Here is a 21,831-nt window from a genome sequence, read left to right as displayed (position 1 = left end):
ATATTCTTGGCATCTTTCTTATAAATTAATTGACCGTAAATGTGTGGGTTTATTTCTGGACTTTCTCTTCTGTCCCATTGATCTGTATGTCTGTTTTTATACCACAGTCAAGTTAGTTAACACATCCATCACCACACAGAATTACTTTCTGTGTGTGTGCTTGTGAATTGGTGAGAACACGTAAGTTAATTTTTGTATGGTGTGAGGTGTGAATCATGGTTTGTGTTTTCCTCCAAAACTTATTATAACTATTTGTTCCAGCACCGTTTTTAAAAAAGACTTTCCTTTCCTGCATTGAAACACTTTGGCACGTTAGTCAAAAAACAGTTGTCCATATGTGTGCAAATCTGTTTCTGGACCCTCTATTCTGTTTCATTGATATATGTGTCTATACTTACATCAATACCATTCTGTCTGAATTATTGTAGCTTTATAGTAAGTCTTAATATTACATAGTATAAATCTTCCATGCTAATCCTTGCTTTGTGTATTCTAGTTCCTTTGCATAGCCATATAAACTTTTAATATCTCTGTTTCAGTTTTTAACAAAAAGTTAACAAATAATTGGTTGAAGAAGTAGAAGACAAATGAGTAAAGTGATATAGAATTTAAACAACACTCAATCAAGTTGATTTAAATATTAGAGAACACTGAACCTATCAGTAGCTGAATATACATTCTTTTCTAGGGACACCTGAAACATTCTTCTAGATAGACCATATGTTGAAATCATACAGAGTGTGTTTTCTGACAACTGTGGAATTAAAATTGATCAAACAAAAGGGCATCAAGAGAAAATGCCTATATTTTTAAAGACTAAATGAAAGCAGTAGTACAGGGAACTATGTAAAGTGAGAAAAAAGTGTACATGCTGGACTTCCCTGGTGGTCCAGTGGTTAATAGTTTGCTAGTCAAGGCAGGGGAGCACGTTCAACTGACCCTGTGCTCCACAACTACTGAACCCTTGCTCTAGAGCCTGTGAGACACAACTTCTGAGCCTGTGAACCCCAACCACTGAAGCCTGTGCACTCTATAGCCTGTGCTCTGCAGCAAGAGAAACCACTGCAATGAAAAGCTCTTGCACCACAACGAGAGAGTAGCCCCCACTTTGCCACAACTAGAGAAAGCCCACGCACAGGAACAAAGACCCAGCACAAACATACATGCCTCCTTCAAAAAGCAATAAAACACTAACTTCCCATTAACATGAGGAACTAAATAAGATAAACTTCAAATCCCCTTTTGATCACTTTATTTACTTTATTTATTTATTTTTATTGGAGTATATTTGCTTTGCAGTGTTTTAGTTGCTGCTGTACAGCAAAGTGAATCAGCTATACACACTACTATGTATAAGTAGTTATATACTACTATAGAAAACTAATGAAAATTAATTTTTTAAAATGAAAGACATATACAATGAATGGCAGAAATTTATAAGTACATATTTTTATTCTATACATTACATGTAAGTAGGTATTTAAAAGGCATAGCCTATGGGGTATTATGGTAAAAATCCTAAAAGCATTTTTCTATCTTTCCCCTATCCTCCCATGCTGACCCGGTCACCCTGAATGGGATTGTGTTTAGAGGTGACAGTGTCCTTGGTGTTTGTTTACAGGTGTCAGTGTCCTTTGAGGACGTGACTGTGGACTTCAGCAGGGAGGAGTGGCAGCATCTGGACTCTGCTCAGAGGCGCCTGTACCAAGATGTGATGTTGGAAAACTACAGCCACCTCCTTTCACTGGGTAAGCCCTGTCAGAATGTGAATCTGTGAGGAACCTGTATGGGTAAAGTTTTGTCCGTCCAAGAAAATATGTTAATGTCTTAAACTGCACTGTCTTTGACTGTGACCTTATTTAGAAATAGGATCTTCCCAGAAGTAATCAAGCTAAAACAATGTCATTAGTTGGGCCCTAAACCAATATGACTGGCATTCTTATGAAAAAGAGAAGTGTAGACACAGACAAGCACAAACACTCGAGGGACCGTGCGGAGGCACACAAGGAAAAGATGACCATGTGATTGGAGGGATGCATCTATAGGACAGGAGGTGCCTGAGGCCACCAGAAACCAGGAGAGGCGCATGGAACACATCCCTCCCTAGCACCTTCAACAAGAACATGACCTGGCTGACATCTTGATTTTGGACTTCCGGTCCCCAGAACCACAAGACAAGAAATTCCTGTTGTTCTGAGCCACCCAGTTTGTGGTACTTTGTTACAACAGCCCTAGGAAACTGCAACTTTCTGTACTGGGGAGTGGAGTGATATTATGAGAAACACCTAAAAAAACATGGAAATGGCTTTGAATTGGGCAGCAAGTAGAGGCTGAAAAGATTTGTAGGGGCTTGATAGAAAAAGTCTAGTCTAGATTGCCTCAAAGAAATTTGTGGTAGAAGTAGGAATGTTAAAGGTGGTTTTGGTGAGATCTCAGATGGTACAGTCCATGGGGTCACAAAGATTCGGATACAAGTGAACACACACACACTGCCAGATGGAAGATAGGCATATGTTGTTGGAAATTGGTATAAAGGTAAATCTTTTTTTTTTTTAATTTTATTTTATTTTTAAACTTTAACAATATTGTATTAGTTTTGCCCAACATCGAAATGAATCTGCCACAGGTATACCCGTGCTCCCCATCCTGAACCCTCCTCCCTCCTCCCTCCCCATACCCTCCCTCTGGGCCGTCCCAGTGCACCAGCCCCAAGCATCCAGCATCGTGCATCGAACCTGGACTGGCGACTCATCTCATACATGATATTACACGTTTCAATGCCATTCTCCCAAATCTCCCCACCTTCTCCCTCTCCCACAGAGTCCACAAGACTGACCTATATATCAGTGTCTCTTTTGCTGTCTCATACACAGGGTTATTGTTACCATCTTTCTAAATTCCATATATATGCATTAGTATATTGTATTGGTGTTTTTCTTTCTGGCTTACTTCACTCTGTATAATAGGTTCCAGTTTCATCCACCTCATTAGAACTGATTCAAATGTATTCTTTTTAATGGCTGAGTAATACTCCATTGTGTATATGTACCACAGCTTTCTTATCCATTCATCGGCTGATGGGCATCTAGGTTGCTTCCATGTCCTGGCTATTATAAAGGTAAATCTTATAAAGTGGCAAAGAATTTGGCTGAATTTTGTTTTTTTGGGTGGAAAGAACTTGTAAGTGATGAACTGGGATATTTAAGTGAGGAAATTTCTAAGCCAAGTGTTAAAAGCGAGACTTGATTTGTCCTTAATGCTTATAGTAAAATGATAGAGGAAAGAGAGAATTTGAAGAAGGAATTGTTAGTAAAAAGGAACTAGAACATGAAGATTTTGAGAATTTTCAGCCTATCCATATTGTAAAATATGACATGTACTCTGGAAAGGGCACCAAGTGTGTGGCTGGAGAACCAGTTGCTAAAAGGATTAGGCATGTGAGTTGTAGATCCAATCAGCCATCTCAGCAGAAACACTGCCAGCTTGGGATGAACAGGGCAGAGGCAGGAAATAAGGAAGGAAGGAAGACTGGATTTCTTGGATTCTCCAGCCAGGAAATAGGCTAGTAAAGCTATTTGGCGGTGAATATCTTCTAAGAAAAGCGGTGAATGACCCTCCAAATGGTTCAGAAGCCAGCAGAGCTCTCACTGCCACCACAGGCCCAGAGAGCACAGACTAGGAAGATGCAGGGTGACAAGCTGTCACCTCTTTGCTTCCAGAAGATGAGCCACCTAGTTGATTTCCAGGGCTAAGAGGGCAAGGCCACCACCCAGGGCTGAGGGTGTAAGGTCACCACATAGGATCTGAGGTCACATCTCTTAACAGTGACATGCTCTCTTGAACTCTCTCTTCAGCTCTCCCTTATGATACTTGTTGACTATCAGTTTTGTTCCAGGATTTAGCTTTGGGTCTTCCCTGGTGGCTCAGATGGTAAAGAACCTGCCTGCAATGCAGGAAACCGGCATTCGATCCCTGGGTTGGGAAGATTCCCCTGGAGAAGGGAATGGCTACCAACTCCAGGATTCTTGCCTGGAGAATTCTGTGGACAGAGGAACCTGTCACGTCCATGGAGTCTCAAAGAGCCAGACCCAACTGAGCGACTAACACTTTCACTTCCTTTTATTTAGCCTTACAGCAAGCCCTGGTGGCTCAGTTGTAAAGAATCTGCCTGCCAAGCAGGAGATGCAGACTCGATCCCTGGGTGGGGAAGATCCCCTAGAGTAGGAAATGGCAAACCCACTCCAGTGTTCTTGCCAGGGAAATTCCACGGATAAAGGAGCCTGGTGGGCTACAGTCCATGGGCGCAAAGAGTCAGACATGATTTAGGAACTAAACAACAATATTTAGATTACATGGAGTTTACTGCCCACTTTGGGCACATTCTCAAGCAATTCACCTCTGGGAAGACCCAGTCTCAGTGCTGCAAGGGTGGCTCCTGGCCTCACGCCATCCACAGGCTGAGCCTCCGTCAGAAGAACTTGGGCCCCTTACAAGCAGCACTGGAAGGCAGGTCTACCATTTGCCACATTTTCTATGTCAGTGCTGGCTTCTTCTGTGTTCACTCACCATTACTGAGGGAATCCTTGTTAAGTTTTATTTTCCTCCACTAACTAAAATGCTTAAATTCTGTGAGTAAATTGAGACATTGTAGCAAACCAAAAGTTGTTTCTCAGAAGGAGAGCAGAGGATGGCAGAGCTTAGCTCCAGAATCCTAGGACCTGTGCTGTGATTCGTCTCAGGGGAACTGCCAAAGCCTCCATCCCTGTGTCACTGACACTTCAAGCACCAATGGATCTGATGGGTCATGTGACCCAAGTGGCAGGGTGGCTTGTATGGCGGTCTGGACGTGTCACACAGGGCCTTCTCCTATTCTGATCTCCACTCAAAATGGCAGCTTTTTGAATCACCTGGTAAATAGGCCAGAGTAGCTCATCCAGATGAGGACTGTGTTGCCTCTGATGTCCAAAGAGGCCCTAGGTGTTGGCCCTCTTTTTGCTTATGGAAGAGCCAGATGCAAAACTTATTCTTCAAGAGGTTAGAAGGAGTATCTCAACAAGCCCCCCACCACTGAACCCCTAGAAATCTCACTGAGATAGAAGGCCCCTAAATTTATTTTCAGATTCATTTCCTGTCTCCTGACACACAGATGTCTTATCCATAAGTCTAGAGTAGTTTCTCACTCTTATCCACTAGGTCTAATAAGCATAATATCCATGTAATGGACCAGTGTGGGGTTCCTAGGTGGTGAAGAACCTGCCTGCTAGTGCAGGAGATCTAAGGGACATGGTTTCGATCCCTGGGTTGGGAAGACCCCTGGAGGAGGTCATGGCAACCCACTCCAGTATTCTTACCTGGAGAATCCCATGGACAGAGGAGCTTGGCAGGCTGTAGTCCATGGGGTCTCAAAGAGTTGGACATGACTGAAGCTACTGAGCACATAGACATGTGATGTGATGTCTTGTGGAAGGGAAAATTGCCCAAGAACCCTGCAGGTTAAATTATGACGTAGGACTGGAGAGTTGATCTACCTCTGAGGCAGGACAGTGCAGGTTTATAGCTGGCCTTCCCAATGGAAAGAAAACTGCTTTTGCTGGTCTTTACTAACAGTACTGTTTTTAAGAAAGGCATTTGCCAGATAAATATATACATGCCGAGTATCAAAGGATGTGTTCATTTGGTCAAGCAACAAAACTGTATCTGGTATAGCAGCTGCTGTTGGAGACACTACCTGGTTAAGTTCATGATAATCCACTGTCCTTCTCCAAGATCCATCTGTCTTCTGCACAGGCCAAATAGGCATGTTGAATGTAGTGGAATCACCATCCTTGCATCTTTCAAGTCCTTGCTGCTGCTGCTAAGTCGCTTCAGTCATGTCCACCTCTGTGCGACCCCATAGACAGCAGCCCACCAGGCTCCCCCATCCCTGGGATTCTCCAGGCAAGAGTACTGGAGTGGGGTGCCATTGCCTTCTCCATCAAGTCCTTGATGGTAACACCAACCTCAGCAATCCCTCAGGAAAGCAGTACTGCTTTTGGTTTACTGTTTTCCTAGATGGAGACAGTTCTAGTGGCTTCCACTTGGCATTTTCCACCATAAGAGGCTTCACTCCATAGGTCAGGAGACCAATATGAGGACACTGCCAGTTGCTGAGTATTCTAATTATGCATTCCTATACCAGAGAAATAACCACGAGATGGGTTTAGTGATCCACTGAGCTCACTGTGTGTGATTGACCTGAGCTAAAACTCCATTGATCACTTCACTTTTATAAGCCCCAACTCTGTCTGGTGAGCCACAGTAATGTTTTGGATCTTTTGGAATTAGTGTCAGATCAGAGCCAGTGTCCTATCTGGTAATATCTGGAAAGCCTCATTGCTTTTTCCCCAATGCAGAGGTACCCTGGTAAAGGGCTATAGGTCCTTTTAGGAAAAGTTGGGAGAAATATTAGTGGTGTAAATTTTTGGCAGTGTCATGGGTTCATTCCTCCAGGGACCCAGCCTCCCCTTCATTCAGAAGTGTTCATTCTCGGTGTATAAACTGACTCAAGTCTGAGAGTTGATTGAGGAGCTGGGATTCTGTGTTTGGATGTTTCAAGTTAGACTTCTTTTCACTTGACCTAGAACTCTTTTCCTTCTACAGATCAAGTAAGATTTTAGTAAATTGCCCACCTATTTGTTTCCTATGGAAGTCATGATCAACTAGCCAAACTCACAGGTCTCTGTGAATCTTTTTGACAGCACAGAAGGTTTGGTTCATCCCTATGTAATATATATTAAAGACATGTATTTTTTTTTCTATTTGGCAGTAGGATAGCATAAGAGAAAGAAGTTTAAATCTCTACCTGGCCACTTGTTGTATGAATAACTAAGCCACTTACTAGCTGTGTGACTTTGGAATTTTACCTCTCCAAGGCTCAGTTTCCTTGTCTGCTAAGGGGAATAAGAGGAGAGTTGGTTTGAAGATTAAATGGATTAATTCATCTAAAGTGCCCAGGGCAATGTCTGGTACATAGTAAATACTCAATATTCTTTTATTTTTTTGCTCTTAATTTGTTTATATGCATGTCTGTGAGCAGGTGAACCACTCTAAAACAGGTGTTATATTTAATGCTATCCCCCCATTCTCATATAGTGTTAGAAGGATAGAGAGGTATAGACATATAACACATAAATATATGGTTGTGTAGCATAGTTTCTTAAATATCTGAAAACTGTCTTTTGCTAAATGTTCATACACTGTTTCTGTCCTGCTTTTCTTAGACTGTCCTAACTCTGCTGGCTTCAAAGAAGGTTATCTCTTAAATAATGAAACACCAAGATAAAGATATGGGCTTTCCAGGTGGTGCTAGTGGTAAAGAGCCAGCCTTCCAGTGCAGGAGATGTAAGAGACCCAGGGATTTGATCCCTGTGTCGGGAAGATCCCCTGGAGGAGGGCATGGCAACCCACTCCAGTATTCTTGCCTGGAGAGTCCCATGGACAGAAGAGCCTGGTGGGCTACAATCCATGAGGTCGCAAAGGGTTGGACATAACTGAAGTGACCTAGTATACACACACGCAAAGTAAAGGTTTGTTTTGAAAGATGTTTGAACTCTAATGAGTTGTAGAATGAATTAAAACAGTATTATAGAAATTTCTACCCTTATTTGTGAATTGGACTGTTCTGATTACTACTCTGACGCTGTGCTAACCACATCGACCTTGTATTTGGCAATCCAGTGCCTCCATTTGGCCCCTGCCACACCAGGTTTGAACTTCCTTTGTGGCTCAGCTGGTAAACAATCTGCCTGTAATGGGAGAGACCTGGGTTCAATTCTTGGGTTGGGAAGATCCCCTGGAGACGGGAACAGCTACCCATTATAGTATTCTGGTCTGGAGAATTCCATGGACTGTATAGTCCATGGGGTCACAAAGAGTCGGACATGACTGAGCAACTTTCACTTCACTTCATTTCACTTCACTTCACCCCAGGTTCCAATTGCTCTCACTGCATTTAGGTTTTCCAGTTCAGTGGCAGCAGTTCCCACTGAAATTTCTGACCTACAGTGAAGAACAATCATAGATTATCGGGGGCCCCCTCACAAATTTATTTGTCACAGTTGTCATGACTGGTGTGTCTCTGGACCATCCTGGTGTGAGTGAGCAGATGTTTCTTGATAAGTCTACTCTTAACATTCCAATCTCCCTAAGCCTTCAGATGCCTTTCTCTGTAGTACTCCAAAGCAGTCCTAGAATTCCAGCTGCATTTATGTGGGCTGTGATTTGGTTCATGTTCCAGCCAACCAGCCAAATATACTGTTTGTACCCTTCCTAACCCCTCAAGTGGCAAGATGACATTCAGAATCTGCTTAGTGTACACATACTAAAAATTTCAGTCTTATCCAACTTTGTTCCTTCCATTATCCCACACATATCACCCAGATTTCTGTCCTTATAAATTGGACAAATCATGCAGTCATTTTGGAGTATCTCAGATCTTCTCATGGGTCGCACTTTGTATCTTACCCTTTGGGCCTTTGTTGTTGTTTAGTCCCTAAGTCATGTCCAACTCTTTGCAACCCCATGGACTGCAGCATGCCAGGTATCCCTGTCCTTCACTGTCTCCTGGAGTCTGCTCAAACTCATGTCCATTGAGTTGGTGATGCCATCCAACCATCTCGTCCTCCTTCTCCTCCTCCCTCAATATTTCCCAGCATCAGAGTCTTTTCCAGTGAGTCAGCTCTTCGCATCAGGTGGCCTAAGTATAGGAGGTTGAGGAATTCTCCAGGCAAGAATATTGGAGTGGGTAACCCTTCCTTTCTCCAGGGGATCTTCCCAAACCAGGAATTGAACCACAGTCTCCTGCATTGAAGGCAGATTCTTTACCAACTGAGCTATCAGGGAAGCCCATAAATACAAAGAAACATGAAAATAAACGTTGCTCAGTCATGTTCGACTCTTGGCCACCCCATGGACTATACAGTCCATGGAATTCTCCAGGCCAGAATACTGGAGTGGGTAGCCTTTCCTTCTCCAGGGTATCTACCCAACCCAGGGATCGAACCCAGGTCTCCTGCACTGTAGGCAGATTCTTTACCAGCTGAGCCACCAGGGAAGCACAGTGGTGTGACCCAAAACTTTATTCTTGAAGGGTCCAGGCCTGAATTGTATCGCTGTAGTTTTACATTGACTTCAATCACAGGGCATGCTTGTGTGTGTGCTCAGTCACTTCAGTTGTGTCCGACTCTTTGCAGTCCCATGGATTGTAGTCCCCCAGGCTACTCTGTCCATAGAATTTTCAGGCAAGAATACTGGAGTGGGTAGCCATTTCCTCCTCTGGGGGATCTTCCTGACCCAAGGATTGAACCCGTGTCTCCTGTGTCTCCTGCACTGCAGACAGATTCTTTACCCCGAGGCACTGGGGAAGCAATCACAGGGCATGATAGTATGCCTTACGGGATCGCCTGTATTCTAGACATACTCTTCTTTTTAAAAAAATTTTTATTGGATTATAATTGATTTACAATGTTAGTTCCAGGTGTACAGCAAGGTGAATCAGTTATACATATACATATATCCACTCTTTTTTTTAAGATTCTTTTCCCATATAGGCCATTACAGAGTAGTGAGTAGAGTTCTGTGTGCTATACAGTAAGTCCTTATTAGTTATCTATTTTATATGTAGTAGTGTGTATATGTCAATCCCAATCTCTCAATTTATCTCTCCTCCCCTCTTACCGTCTGGTAACCATAAGTTTGTTTTCTACATCCATGACTCTACTTCTGTTTTGTAAATAAGTTCATTTGTATCCTTTTTTTTTTTTTTAAGATTCCATAAAAATATGGAACACTTCATGAATTTGTGTGTCATCTTTGCTCAGGGGCCATGCTAATCTTCTCTGTATCATTCCAATTTTAATATATGTACTGCTGGGCTTCCCTGGTGGTTTAGATGATAAAGAATCTGCCTGTAATGTGGGAGACCCAGGTTCAATCCCTGGGTCAGAAAGATCCCCTGGAGAAGTGAAAGGCTACCCACTCCAGTATTCTTGCCTGAAGAATTCCATGGACGGAAGAGCCTGGCAGGCTCCAGCCTATGTGGTCTCAAAGAGTCAGACATGATTGAGCAGCTTTCACTTCACTTCACTGCTGAAACAAGCACTAAGACATACTCTTCTTTATTTCCATTGTGATATAGCAGGCCACAGTTTCCGCTTGATAGTCAAGATCAACCACCCCAGCCAGCACAGTAACTCCCTTCTTTGCCTGTTGATTCAGAGATGTGAAAAGACCAAGATTTCCGGGTGGCAGACTTATCTTCCAGTTCAATAGAATCAGTGTTGTGTCTCTTGGTAGAAGTATTCCTCCCTTTGGAACTAAGGCATGTGGAACAGCAGAGCATAAGACTGCCAGTACAGGAAACAAAATTTTTGCTAATGGGCCATTAGGAGTGATAGTAAGTGGTGCCATTCCTGGCCCAGGGCTGAGGGGGTGGGGCTACCATCCTGGTGGGCTTGGAGGACAGAACATTGAACCAGTGAGGATTATTGTCAAGCTGTGGCTCAGCTGGTAAAGAATCCGCCTGCAATGCAGGAGACCTGGGTTCGATCCCTGGGTTGGGAAGATCCCTTGGAGAAGGAAAAGGCTACCCACTCCAGTATTCTGGCGTGGAGAATTCCATGGACTGTATAGTCCATGGGGTTGCAGAGTCAGACACGACTGAGTGACTTTCACTTTCACTTAAAATCTAATGGAATTTGCCCTGCTCGGTTTCAGACTTGCTTGAGACCTGCCATACCTTTCTAAATTCTAATTTCTCCCTTTTGGAATGGGAGTATCTATCCTATGCCTGTGACACCACTGTGTTTGGAATATTTTAGAAACAGGTAGTGCGTCTGCTTTCATAGATATGCATGGAGAGGAATTTTGTCCCAGAATGACTTATACTCAAGTCTTACCCATAAGATTTAGATGATTTAGATGCTGAGATCTGAGACCCTGGGTTGATGTTTAGATGAGATTTTAGACCTAAGAGTTGATTGGGGATATTGGGATAGGGTTAATGTATTTTATACATGGGAAAGATGTGAATTTGGGGGGGTCAGGGGACATGCTCTTATTGGTTGAATAGTGACCCCTCAAAAAAAGATATGTCAAAATCTTAACCCCCAGTACCTGAGAATGTGCCTTTATTTGAAAGTAGTATCTTTACAGAAGGGATCAAATTAAAATGAGGTCATTGGAGTGGACCCTAACCTGAGTGGTATCCTTATTAAAAAAAAAAAAAAAAGGAGATTTGGGCACAGAAATAGGCACACATAGAGGAAAGACAGTAAGAAGACACACAGGGAGAAGATAGCCATGGGACTGGATTAAAATACATTTACAAGCCAAGGAACACCAGAGATTTTGGCAGACAGAATAAGCTAGAAGGTGCAAGGAAGGATTCTCCCCTATATCTGCTGGAGTGACCATGACACTGCTAACACCTTGATTTCAGAATTCTAGCCTCTAGAAATATCAGATAATACATTTCTGTTGTTTTAAGTCACCTAGTTTTTGGTACTTTCTCTCTTTCTTTTTTTTTTTTTTAGTTCTACCAGGGTATTGCTACCAACCCATCTCCCTCCACCCTCATGCCTGCATGCTCAGTCATGTAACCCCAAGGACTGCAGTCCACCAGGCTCTGTCCATGTACTTTTCCAGGCAAGAATATTGGAGTGGTTTGCCATTTCCTTCTCCAGGGATTTTTTGGTACTTTCTTAAAGAAGCCCTAGGGAACTAACACAGAACCTCAGTGAGGTGGTTTCCATTCTCAGCTGCTAAGTGCTCTGGGGCATCTGAAATGTGTAATGGTGTCATCCTTGATTTCCCTGAGAGTCTTCACTCCCTTTGCACATTCATGCTTATTACTCTTTTTCCAATGAAATGTGGTTACTTTTCCAAAGAACACATGGAAAGCAATTAGTTGGACCCCATTTTCTATCATTTCCTGTTAACAGGGTATGAAGTTCCCAAACCAGAGGTCATATTCAAGTTGGAGCAAGGAGAGGAGCCTTGGGCACTGAAGGAAAAAACCCTACATCACAGCTGCTCAGGTGAGTGTGATCCTGGCAGAAGGAAGACAATGGAAATACTTAAGACCAATACCTTTAAAGTGCTGTGATTGCTGCCCTTTTTGAAGGTTCAAAACTTTAGAAACTCCTTGGCCTCTGAGGTACCAAACTGCTCTTCCCTGTATTTCCCTTACTGCTTCTTGGCTTAGCTTCCCTCCAGGAGAATTGCTACAGTATCTGTACTCTAGATCATATGCCAGACTTCCTTACTATGGATCTGGCTTTCTTGGATGTTTTCTCCTCCCATTACATTTTTATGCTTTAGTACTGAAACCCCACTCCCAAGGTCTTAGATCCTTATTGTATACATTCAGGTTTTAATGGATTTGCCTTCTTTGGAGATCAGTTGGTTGCCTCACTCCTGTTCTACCTGGTTCCCTTTCAGCTTCTTCTCCCTCTTGTTTTCATCTTCTCACTCTAAGATATCAACAAACTGTCATCTACAACCAGCCCCACCTCCTTTTCTCTTTGTAGATATTGCTTTCAGATTCCTCACTTCTCTTCACCTCCCCTAATCTCCATGCCTGCCTTCCATCTTCTCACTTTATGATCCCTGTCACCTAGCATTTTCTCTTTTAAAATCAAATTTATTAAGATATAATTTACATACCATAATAAGTATCCATTTTAAGTGTACAGTTTGGTGAGTTTTGACAAAGGTACACACTGTTATAAGCACCACCCCAGTCGTGATACATTCCATCACACAAAAATGCACCTTCATGCCCCTTGTAGTTAACACTCTACATGACTTTGGCCCCAAGCAACCACTGAGTTACTTTTTGTCATTATAGACTAGATTTGCCTTTATTACTGTTGCATATAAATGGAATCATTCTGTATGTACCTTTTTGGGTCTGGCTTTATTTGTTCAGCCTAATGATTTTGCAGTTCATTCATGTTATTGAGTATATCACTTAGTTTGTTTCTTTTAAATAGTGGATACTATTCCATGGTATGACTATTAAATAGTTCCTTTTAAATAGTGAATACTGTTCCGTTATAATTTTTTTTTATCTCTATGCCTGTTAATGACAAGTGGTCATTATTTGGTTATTATGACTACAGTTGCAGTAAACATTCTGATTTGTCTTTGTGTGAGCATATGTCTACATTTTTCTTGGGTAAATGCCTGGGATTAGCGCTGCTCTGCAGATGGTGACCGCAGCCATGAAATTAAAAGACGCTTACTCCTTGAAAGGAAAGTTATGACCAACCTAGATAGCATATTCAAAAGCAGAGACATTACTTTGCCAAAAAAGGTCCGTCTAGTCAAGGCTATGGTTTTTCCAGTAGTCATGTATGGATGTAAGAGTTGGACTGTGAAGAAAGCTGAGCGCCGAAGAATTGATGCTTTTGAACTGTGGTGTTGGAGAAGTTGAGAGTCCGTTGGACTGCAAGGAGATCCAACCAGTCCGTTCTAAAGGAGACCCAGCCCTGGGTGTTCTTTGGAAGGAATGATGCTAAATCTGAAACTCCAGTACTTTGGCCACCGCATGCGAAGTGTTGACTCATTGGAAGACTCTGATGCTGGGAGGGATTGGGGACAGGAGGAAAAGGGGACAACAGAGGATGAGATAGCTGGATGGAATCACCAACTCAATGGACGTAAGTTTGAGTGAACTCAGGAGTCGGTGATGGACAGGGAGGCCTGGCATGCTGCGATTCATGGGGTCGCAAAGAGTCAGACACAACTGAGCGACTGAACTGAACTGAACTGAACCATTATCTTCATTACCTCCACCATAGTTTGGCCCCAGATAAATAGCAGGGAGGGAACACAGCTGCACCCTTCAACAGAAATTGGATTAAAGATTTACTGAGCATGGCCTCACCCATCAGTGTTTGCTCACCTTTCTTATAATTTCATATAATTGCCAAACTGTCTTCCAAAATGGCTTTACATTCCCAACAGCAATACATGAGAAATTCTGTTGCCCCAAATCCTTGCCTATACTTGTTATCATCAGTCTCTTTAAACTTTGCTATTAGAATGGATATGTAATGGTATGTTATGAATGTAAGCAGCATTTCTCTGATGAGTAATAATGTTAAATACCTTCATGTGCTTATTATCATTTGTACATTTTTTTGTGAAGTGTCTATTGAAATATCTTTCCTATGGGGGGGGTTGTTTGTCTTCTTATTGAGGTATAAGAGTTTTTTATATTTGCTCGATACAATTTCTAAGCCAGATATATGTACTGCCAATATTTTGTTGTAATGTGTATCTTACAGTTTTAGTCTTACTGGTGCCTATCAAAGGAAAAATATTTTAATTTTTATGGAGCCTAATTTATCATCTTTAAAAAAGTTTTAGTATTTTTTGTGATCTATTTAATAAATCTTGGCTTACTGCAAGGTTCTTGCTTCTTGGAAGAAAAGCTATGACGAACCTAGACAGCATATTAAAAAGCAGAGACATTATTTTGCCAACAAAGGTCCATATACTCAAAGCTATGGTTTTTCCAGTAGTTATGTATAGATTTGAGAGTTGGACCATAAAGAAGGCTGAGTGCCATGCTGCTTTAAAAAAAAAAAAAAAAAAACAGTAAAATGTTTATTTTCTTAGAAAAAAAAAAAAGTGGGCAAGAGGGATTCAAAAGATTGTGATCACACTTCGTCTGCATCTGAGCAAAACTGATGTTGCAAGCTTGATCTTTGATTAAGAGACCCAGGAAATGAAACCACCTGCTGCTCCCTCCTATGTCACTTCCAGGAGTCATGTCATGACATGCTTTGAATTGATAGTAGCGTCTCTACTTCTTCATAGCAGAGAAACTAGGCTTGCCATAGCAACCATCCCATCTCCAAAGTGCAACACTGCCAGTGAGAAACAAGGCTCTGGACTACTGGGGGAGGCAGGGAGGAGGGAGCGAGGAAGGAGGCGCTTGTCTTAGAAGCAGAACCAGTCTAGAACAGAAGTTGGATAACTGAGTTCACCACTACTTCATCTTTTAGAAAAAATAGGTTGGAGAGCATCTGTAAAACCAACAGTATCTTCAAGGTGAAATTGCAGAATTTTGCTGCAGACCTGGACACAGAGAAGTGAAAAGTTGCAATAAGTTTTAACTAGCAGCAACAAAGAAATTTCGATAACAGTTTTTGTTTGTTTTTAGCAATATTCCTTTGCAAGTTCATTAAGAAACACTGTAAGTTAATGCAGCATACGATATGGAATGATCTTCTTTTGCTATAGTGCTGTTTGCTGAAGAGAACCGACCTTTGCAAAGATTTCAACTAGGGTGTAACCTATTTACACAGTAGTAGCTCCCGGTTTCAGAGAAGGCAATGGCACCCCACTCCAGTACTTTTGCCTAGAAAATCCCATGGACGGAGGAGCCGGGTAGGCTGCAGTCCTTGGGGTCGCTAGAGTTGGACACGACTGAGCGACTTCACTTTCACTTTTCACTTTCATGCATTGGAGAAGGAAATGGCAACCGACTCCAGCGTTCTTGGCTGGAGAATCCCAGGGACGGAGAAACCAGGTGGGCTGCCGTCTGTGGGGTCGCACAGAGTCGGACACGACTGAAGCGACTTAGCAGCAGCAGCAGCAGCTCCCGGTTTGAGTGGTAGGATTGGTGCTATGTGATACCTTCTTCTTCTGAACAGTAATCTCGACCCTTTTCAATTTTTTCATCCAGCATTCTGAAGAATTCTTGTTGGCTTTCAGAAATGTGCATGTTTGCTCTGGGTTGATGAACTAATCCTGAAATCTCTTTATTAGTTTTAAGTCTTACATTTGAACTGGCACTTTTTCCCAAGTTTTCTTGGTTCCTGGCTGCTATTTTCTGCTCCTCTTCTGCCCCATTTTTCATGTATTTGACCTCTTCCACCGGTTTGATCCTATACTCATCGCCAAACACATCTCCATTCTGGTAGTTCTTCCCTTTCTGGGCTTCCTCTTCGTTTTGAACAGTGGCAACATGCTTGGTGGAGGCACAGCGCATAGTCTCATTCGGTCAGCTTCAGCTGGGCTGAACTGCAAATCATCTCTACAGACACAGGGACATTTTTTTTCCCTTTAGACACAGGGAAAATCCACCTTCTTGCTGAGTCGGTCAAGATGGGTGCACCTTGGGCGCTAGCGGGGGTGCTGAAGGTGGCAAGCCTCCGGCCCCGGTCCTCCTCTCGGGTTTTCTTCCTCCCTCCTTCTTGTCTTCCTTCCTCTTCCTCCCCACGGTGAGTCCGGGTCTCCCCCTCCTCCCCGAGGCCGGGGGTAAGAGCCCCGAAGCACCTGAAGCCCGGCCCAGGTGCGTGCGTGCACGTCCTTACCCCGGCCCCCCGGGAGTGGGCAGGGAGCCAGCGGGGGCTGGCGGCGAGCGAGTGAGGGAGGGGGACGGAGGGAGAGGACCTCCTCGCCCCTCCATGATGCTTTTGAACTGTGATGTTGAAGAAGACTCTTGAGAGTCCTTTGGACTGCAAGGAAATCAAACCAGTCAATCCTAAAGGAAATCAATCCTAAAGGAAATCAATCCTATATATTCATTGGAAGGACTGATGCTGAAGCTGAAGCTCCAATACTTTGGCCACCTGATGGGAAGAGCTGACTCATTAGAAAAGACCCTGATACTGGGAAAGATTGAAGGCAGGAGAAGGGGATGACAGAGGACAAGATGATTGGATGGCATCACCCACTCAATGGATATGAATTTGAGCAAGCTCCAGGAGATGGTAAAGGACAGGGAAGCCTGGCGTGCTGCAGTCCCTGGGGTCACAGAGTCTAACATGACTGAGCAACTGAACAACAACATTGCAAGGTCACAAAGATATTCTCATATTTTCTTCTATACAGTTTATCATTTTAGCTTTTTAAGTTTAGGTCTATGATCCATTTTTGTGTTTAATGTAAGGGTTGATGTTCATTTTTTTCAATACAATATTCAGTTGTTCCAGAACCATTTATTGAAGAGCTTTTTCCCCACTGAATTACCTAGGCACAGTTATTAAAATCAGTTGATTTCACATATGTGAACCTATTTCTGGACTTTCTGTTCTGTTTAATTGATCTATTCAACTGAACTCAACTCGTGCTTGTGCTCAGCCATGTCTGACTCTTTGTGACCCCATGGACTGTAGCCTGCCAGGCTGCTCTGCCCATGGAGTTTTCCAAGCAAGAATACTGGAGTGGGTTGCCATTTCCTCCTCTAGGAAATCTTTTTGACCCAGGGATTGAACTCACGTCTCTTGTGTCTCCTGCATTGAGAGACAGATTCTTTACTGCTGAGAAAAGGTTTTATTATTATTCAGTTATGGTGAGGCCAACATATCTGGAGACAACTGCCATTGAAAATAGTTTGTAACAGCTTCCAAGAGGAAAAGGCATACCACACTGTGCAGAGTCACACCCGGGAGCACTAAGGTCAATCAGGAGGTAGAAGTTATAGGGGGAAAGCATGGGCAACAGCCTTTATTATGATTTTCATAGGAAAGAATGGGTGAGGTAGAATAAGCAGGCTGGAAAGGTTTAGAGTTAGTTAGTTTGAGTAATTTCAGTGGACTCTGGGGTGTAGTGTAGAGACTATCCTTAGTTGCCTGGTACCCAGCCTGAGGTGATTAGGGCAGGGTTCTAGTGGCTCAACGTGTGAGATCTTGAAAAAGGAGATAGTTGGTGGATATGGGCTCTGGATTTGTTGGTTTGCATATGGTAGGTATACTTATAGGAAAGTCACTTGCTGTCTCTGGGAAATAACTAGGTCTGGGAGAGGCAGTCTCTCCAGGATCAGCTAGACATCAGATGCTAGAGCATCTAGAATACAGAAAATAAGAAAATATAGTTAATACACTGTCCTTTTGGCAGACCCCTATTTTATTTGTTGTTGTTCAGTCACTCAGTCATATCCGACTCTTTGCTATCCCATGGACTACAGCACGTCAGGCTTCCTTGTCCTCCACCATACTTTATTACTATAGCTTTTATAATGAGTCTTGCAATCAGGTAGAGTAAGTTCTCCAGGTTGACTTTTTTAAAAAATTACTTTGACTCTTCTAGGTCATTTGCATTTCCATATAAATTTTATAACCAGTTTTTAATTTTTTGGAAAAAAACTTGCTGGGATTTGGTTTGGCATTAATTCTAAGATCAATTTTAAGAGAACTGACATCTTAATAATATTGAGCCTTCTAATCTGTGAATATAGCAACTTTCTACATATATTTAGATCTTTGATTTCTTTAGCAATGTTTTATAATTTTCATATAAAAGTTTTATGTATCCTTCATTAAATTTATCCTAGGCATTTGATGTTTTTGATACTATTATAAATAGCATTAAAAATTTTTTTCAGATTATTTATTGCTAGTATAAATTGCTAGGAATTTATTTTTGTACATTGACTTTATGTCCTGAGGCATTAATTTTTGTAACTAATTAATTAATTTACTTTTGGCTGTGTGGGGCCTTCGTTGCTACTCTCAGGCTTCTTGTAGCTGTCGCTTCTTCTGTTGTGGCGCACAAGCTCTAGAGCATTCCGGCTTCAGTAGTTTCAGTGTGTGGGCTCAGTAGTTACAAGTCGTGTGCTCTAGGGTGCAGGCTGAGTAATTGCGGCACACAGGCTTCGTTTCCTCATGGTTTGTGGGATCATAGTTCCTTGTGGGATTGAACCTCCTGTGTCTCCTGCACTGGCAGTCATTTCTAAATCCACCTATTAATTGTTTTTTTTACATTTTTTTAATATTTTATTTTATTTTTAAACTTTACAATATTGTGTTAGTTTTGCCAAATATCGAAATGAATCCACCACAGGTATACATGTGTTCCCCATCCTGAATGATCCTCCCTCCTCCCTCCCCATACCATCCCTCTGGGTCATCCCAGTGCACCAGCCCCAAGCATCCAGTATCGTGCATGGAACCTGGACTGGCGACTCGTTTCATACATGATATTATACATGCTTCAATGCCATTCTCCCAAATCTTCCCACCCTCTCCCTCTGTTTGGGGTTTTTCATGTAAGTAATCAACACTTTAAGGGCACTTTTACTTCTTCTTTTCCAATTTCATGCTTTTATTTCTTTTCCTTTCCTTATTTCACAGTCAAAGACCTTTATTTAATTCAGTGTTGAATAGAAGGGGTGAGGATGGACATGCTTGCCTTGTTCTGATATTTGAGGCAAAAAAAAAGTACCATTAATGATGTTAGCTGTAAGTTTTTTGAAGCTGCCCTTTATCAGGCTATGTAAGTTCCTTTCTAATTCTAGAATTTTTAAGAGGTTTTTTTCTTATTATGGTTATTTGTTGGATTTTATCAAGTGCTTTCTCTTCATTTATTAGAGTGATCATGTGAGTTATTTGCTTTTATTTTGTTAATATGTGTATTTATTTTTTATTTCAGTAAATAAACAATTGAGATTTTTTTATTTCAATAAACAATTTTAAATTGACCTTACATTTTTGAGATAAATACTAGTTTGATTATGATTTATTATCCTTATTATTATATTGTTGGATTCTATTTACTGAAAAAATATTTGCACTTTTCATGGGTGATATTGGTTTGTAGTTTTCTCTTTTTTGCAGTATCTTTGTCGGGTTTGAGTATTAGGGTTATGATGGCCACAAAAAAATTAGTTGTGAAGTGTTCCCTTCTCTATTATCTGAAAGTTTGTGGAAGATTTTTACTTCTTTTTTTACTGTTCATGAAATTCACCAGTGAAATGATCGGCCCTCAAATTTTCTTGATGGGAAAGTTTTAGTAACGGATTTACCAGTGAACTCATCTGGGTCTCAAGTTTTCTTTGTGGGACTATCTTTCATTTCAAATTCAGTTTCTTTACTAGATATAAGGATATTCATATTTCTTCTTGCTTTGATAATTTTTCTTTCAGGAAGTTTGTGCATTTTATCTAACTTGTCAATATTTGACATTCAGTTGTCTCATAATATTCCTGTATTATCATTTTACTAATTTAAAAAGTATTTATTTATTTGGCTACACTGGGTCTTAGTCACGGCATGTGGGATCCACAGCTGTGGCATGCGGGATCCAGTTCCCCAACCAGGGAACACTGCATTGGAAGTGCAGTGTCCCAGGCACTGGACTATCAGGGAAGTCCCTGTATTATCATTGTAATGTCTATTATATGTTCAGTAATGTGCCCTCTTTCTCTGAAATTGATAAAATTTAAATTCAACAGGATTATAAAAATAGAAATTTGTATTTACTTTAGCGTAGCCTCAAAATGTATAAAGAAAATATTGACTACACTAAAAGGAAAAATGGAATACATATTCATAATTGGAGATTTTGACATTCCTATCTCAGTAACTGATTTTTGTCTGTTTACAGACAAAAGAATCTGTAAAGATTTGAACATGATATACCAGTATGACCTAATTGACATCATAGTTCTCTACATCCCACAACTGTAGAATACACATCTTTTCAAGTGCATGTGGCCCACTGACCAAAATAGACAGTATTTTGGGACATAAAACTAATGGCAAAAAACTTCAAAGGATTGGAATCATGCATTATATTTTCTCTAATTACTATTGAAATAAATCAAAACTCTGAACAGAGAGACAATTAGAACATACCCGAATGTTTTGAAAGTAAGCAACACATATACAAATAGCCCATAAGTCAAAGAAAAATCCATAATACAATTAGGAAATATTTTGAGCAGAATGATAATGAAAGTATGACACATCAGAACTTGTGGATGAAGTACCACCCAGATAGAAATTTATTGCTTTAGATCAAGGGAAAATCCTGAGCTCATCTCTTCCCATTTGTTGTTCAGTCACTAAGTCGTGTCTGATTCTTTGTAACCCCATGGACTGCAGCACTCCAGACTTCCCTGTCCCCTTCTCCTCCTGTCTTCAATCTTTCCCAGCATCGGGTGGTCTTTTCAGTGAGTCAGCTCTTCACATCAGGTGGCCATAGTATTGGGGCTTCAGCTTTAGCATCAGTCCTTCCAATGAATATTCAGGATTGATTTCCTTTAGGATTAATTGGTTTGCTGTCCTTGCAGTCCAAGGAATTCTCAAGAGCCTTCTCCAGCACCATCAATTCTTCAGCACTCAGCCTTCTTTATGGGCCAGTTCTCATATCCATACATGACTACTGGAAAAACCATGCTTTGATTATGCAGACCTTGTCAGCAAAGTGATGTCTCTGCTTTTTAATATGCTGTCTGGGTTTGTCATAGCTTTTCTTCCAAGGAGTGTGTGTCTTTTAATTTCATGGCTGCAGTCACCGTCCTCAGTGATTTTGGAGCCCAAGAAAATAAAATTTGCCACTGTTTCCATTTTTCCTCATCTGTTTGCAATGCCGGAGACCCTGGTTCGATCCCTAGGTGTGGAAAATCCCCTGGAGAAGGGAATGGCTACCCACTCCAGTATCCTTGCCTGGAGAATTCTGTGGGCTACAGTACATGGGGTTGTAAAGACTCAGACATGACTGAGTGACTTAACACTTTCTCTTCCTATGAACACACCTAAACTATAACTACATAGAGAACAACTATCTCTGAAAATGACATGAAGACTAGCATAACAAATTTTCCACAACTGAGGACATAAAGAAAAGTCCACATTGAGATATGTAGGAGGGGCAGAGACACAGTCTATTCAGAACCCACACACTCAGTGTGACAGCCTGCAAGCAACAGAGATATCATAACTGCAGAGGTCCCCCTTGAAGAGCAAGGGGTTCGAATCCCATGTTGGGCCCCTCAGCCCAGGATACCTGCCCTAGGAAAATGAATCCCTACAACATCTGGTTTTGAAAACCAGT

General features: G+C 41.7%; 1 protein-coding gene, 1 non-coding gene and 1 pseudogene across 3 annotated transcripts in view; 1 reads left to right on the top strand and 2 right to left on the bottom strand.

Annotated features, from left to right (window-relative positions):
- The window catches only part of ZNF81 (zinc finger protein 81), a 108,636-nt gene that overhangs the window by 75,646 nt on the left and 11,159 nt on the right, over positions 1 to 21,831 (top strand). For both annotated transcript variants that reach the window (XM_027533000.1, XM_027532999.1), the window contains exons 3-4: positions 1,622 to 1,748; positions 11,979 to 12,074. In XM_027533000.1, the coding sequence (XP_027388801.1) occupies positions 1,622 to 1,748; positions 11,979 to 12,074 (223 nt within the window). The remainder of the gene's footprint in view (positions 1 to 1,621; positions 1,749 to 11,978; positions 12,075 to 21,831) is intronic.
- On the bottom strand, positions 9,813 to 9,916 carry LOC113888335. Its single transcript, XR_003509961.1, has one exon. It is a non-coding gene; the product is annotated as a U6 spliceosomal RNA (small nuclear RNA).
- Positions 15,669 to 16,063, bottom strand: LOC113886684 (annotated as a pseudogene).

The sequence above is a fragment of the Bos indicus x Bos taurus genome, chromosome X (genome assembly GCF_003369695.1).
Source record: "Bos indicus x Bos taurus breed Angus x Brahman F1 hybrid chromosome X, Bos_hybrid_MaternalHap_v2.0, whole genome shotgun sequence".
Classification (NCBI taxonomy): domain Eukaryota; kingdom Metazoa; phylum Chordata; class Mammalia; order Artiodactyla; family Bovidae; genus Bos; species Bos indicus x Bos taurus.
Note: the sequence above shows the minus strand (reverse complement) of the source record. Positions and strands in the feature narration are given on the sequence as shown.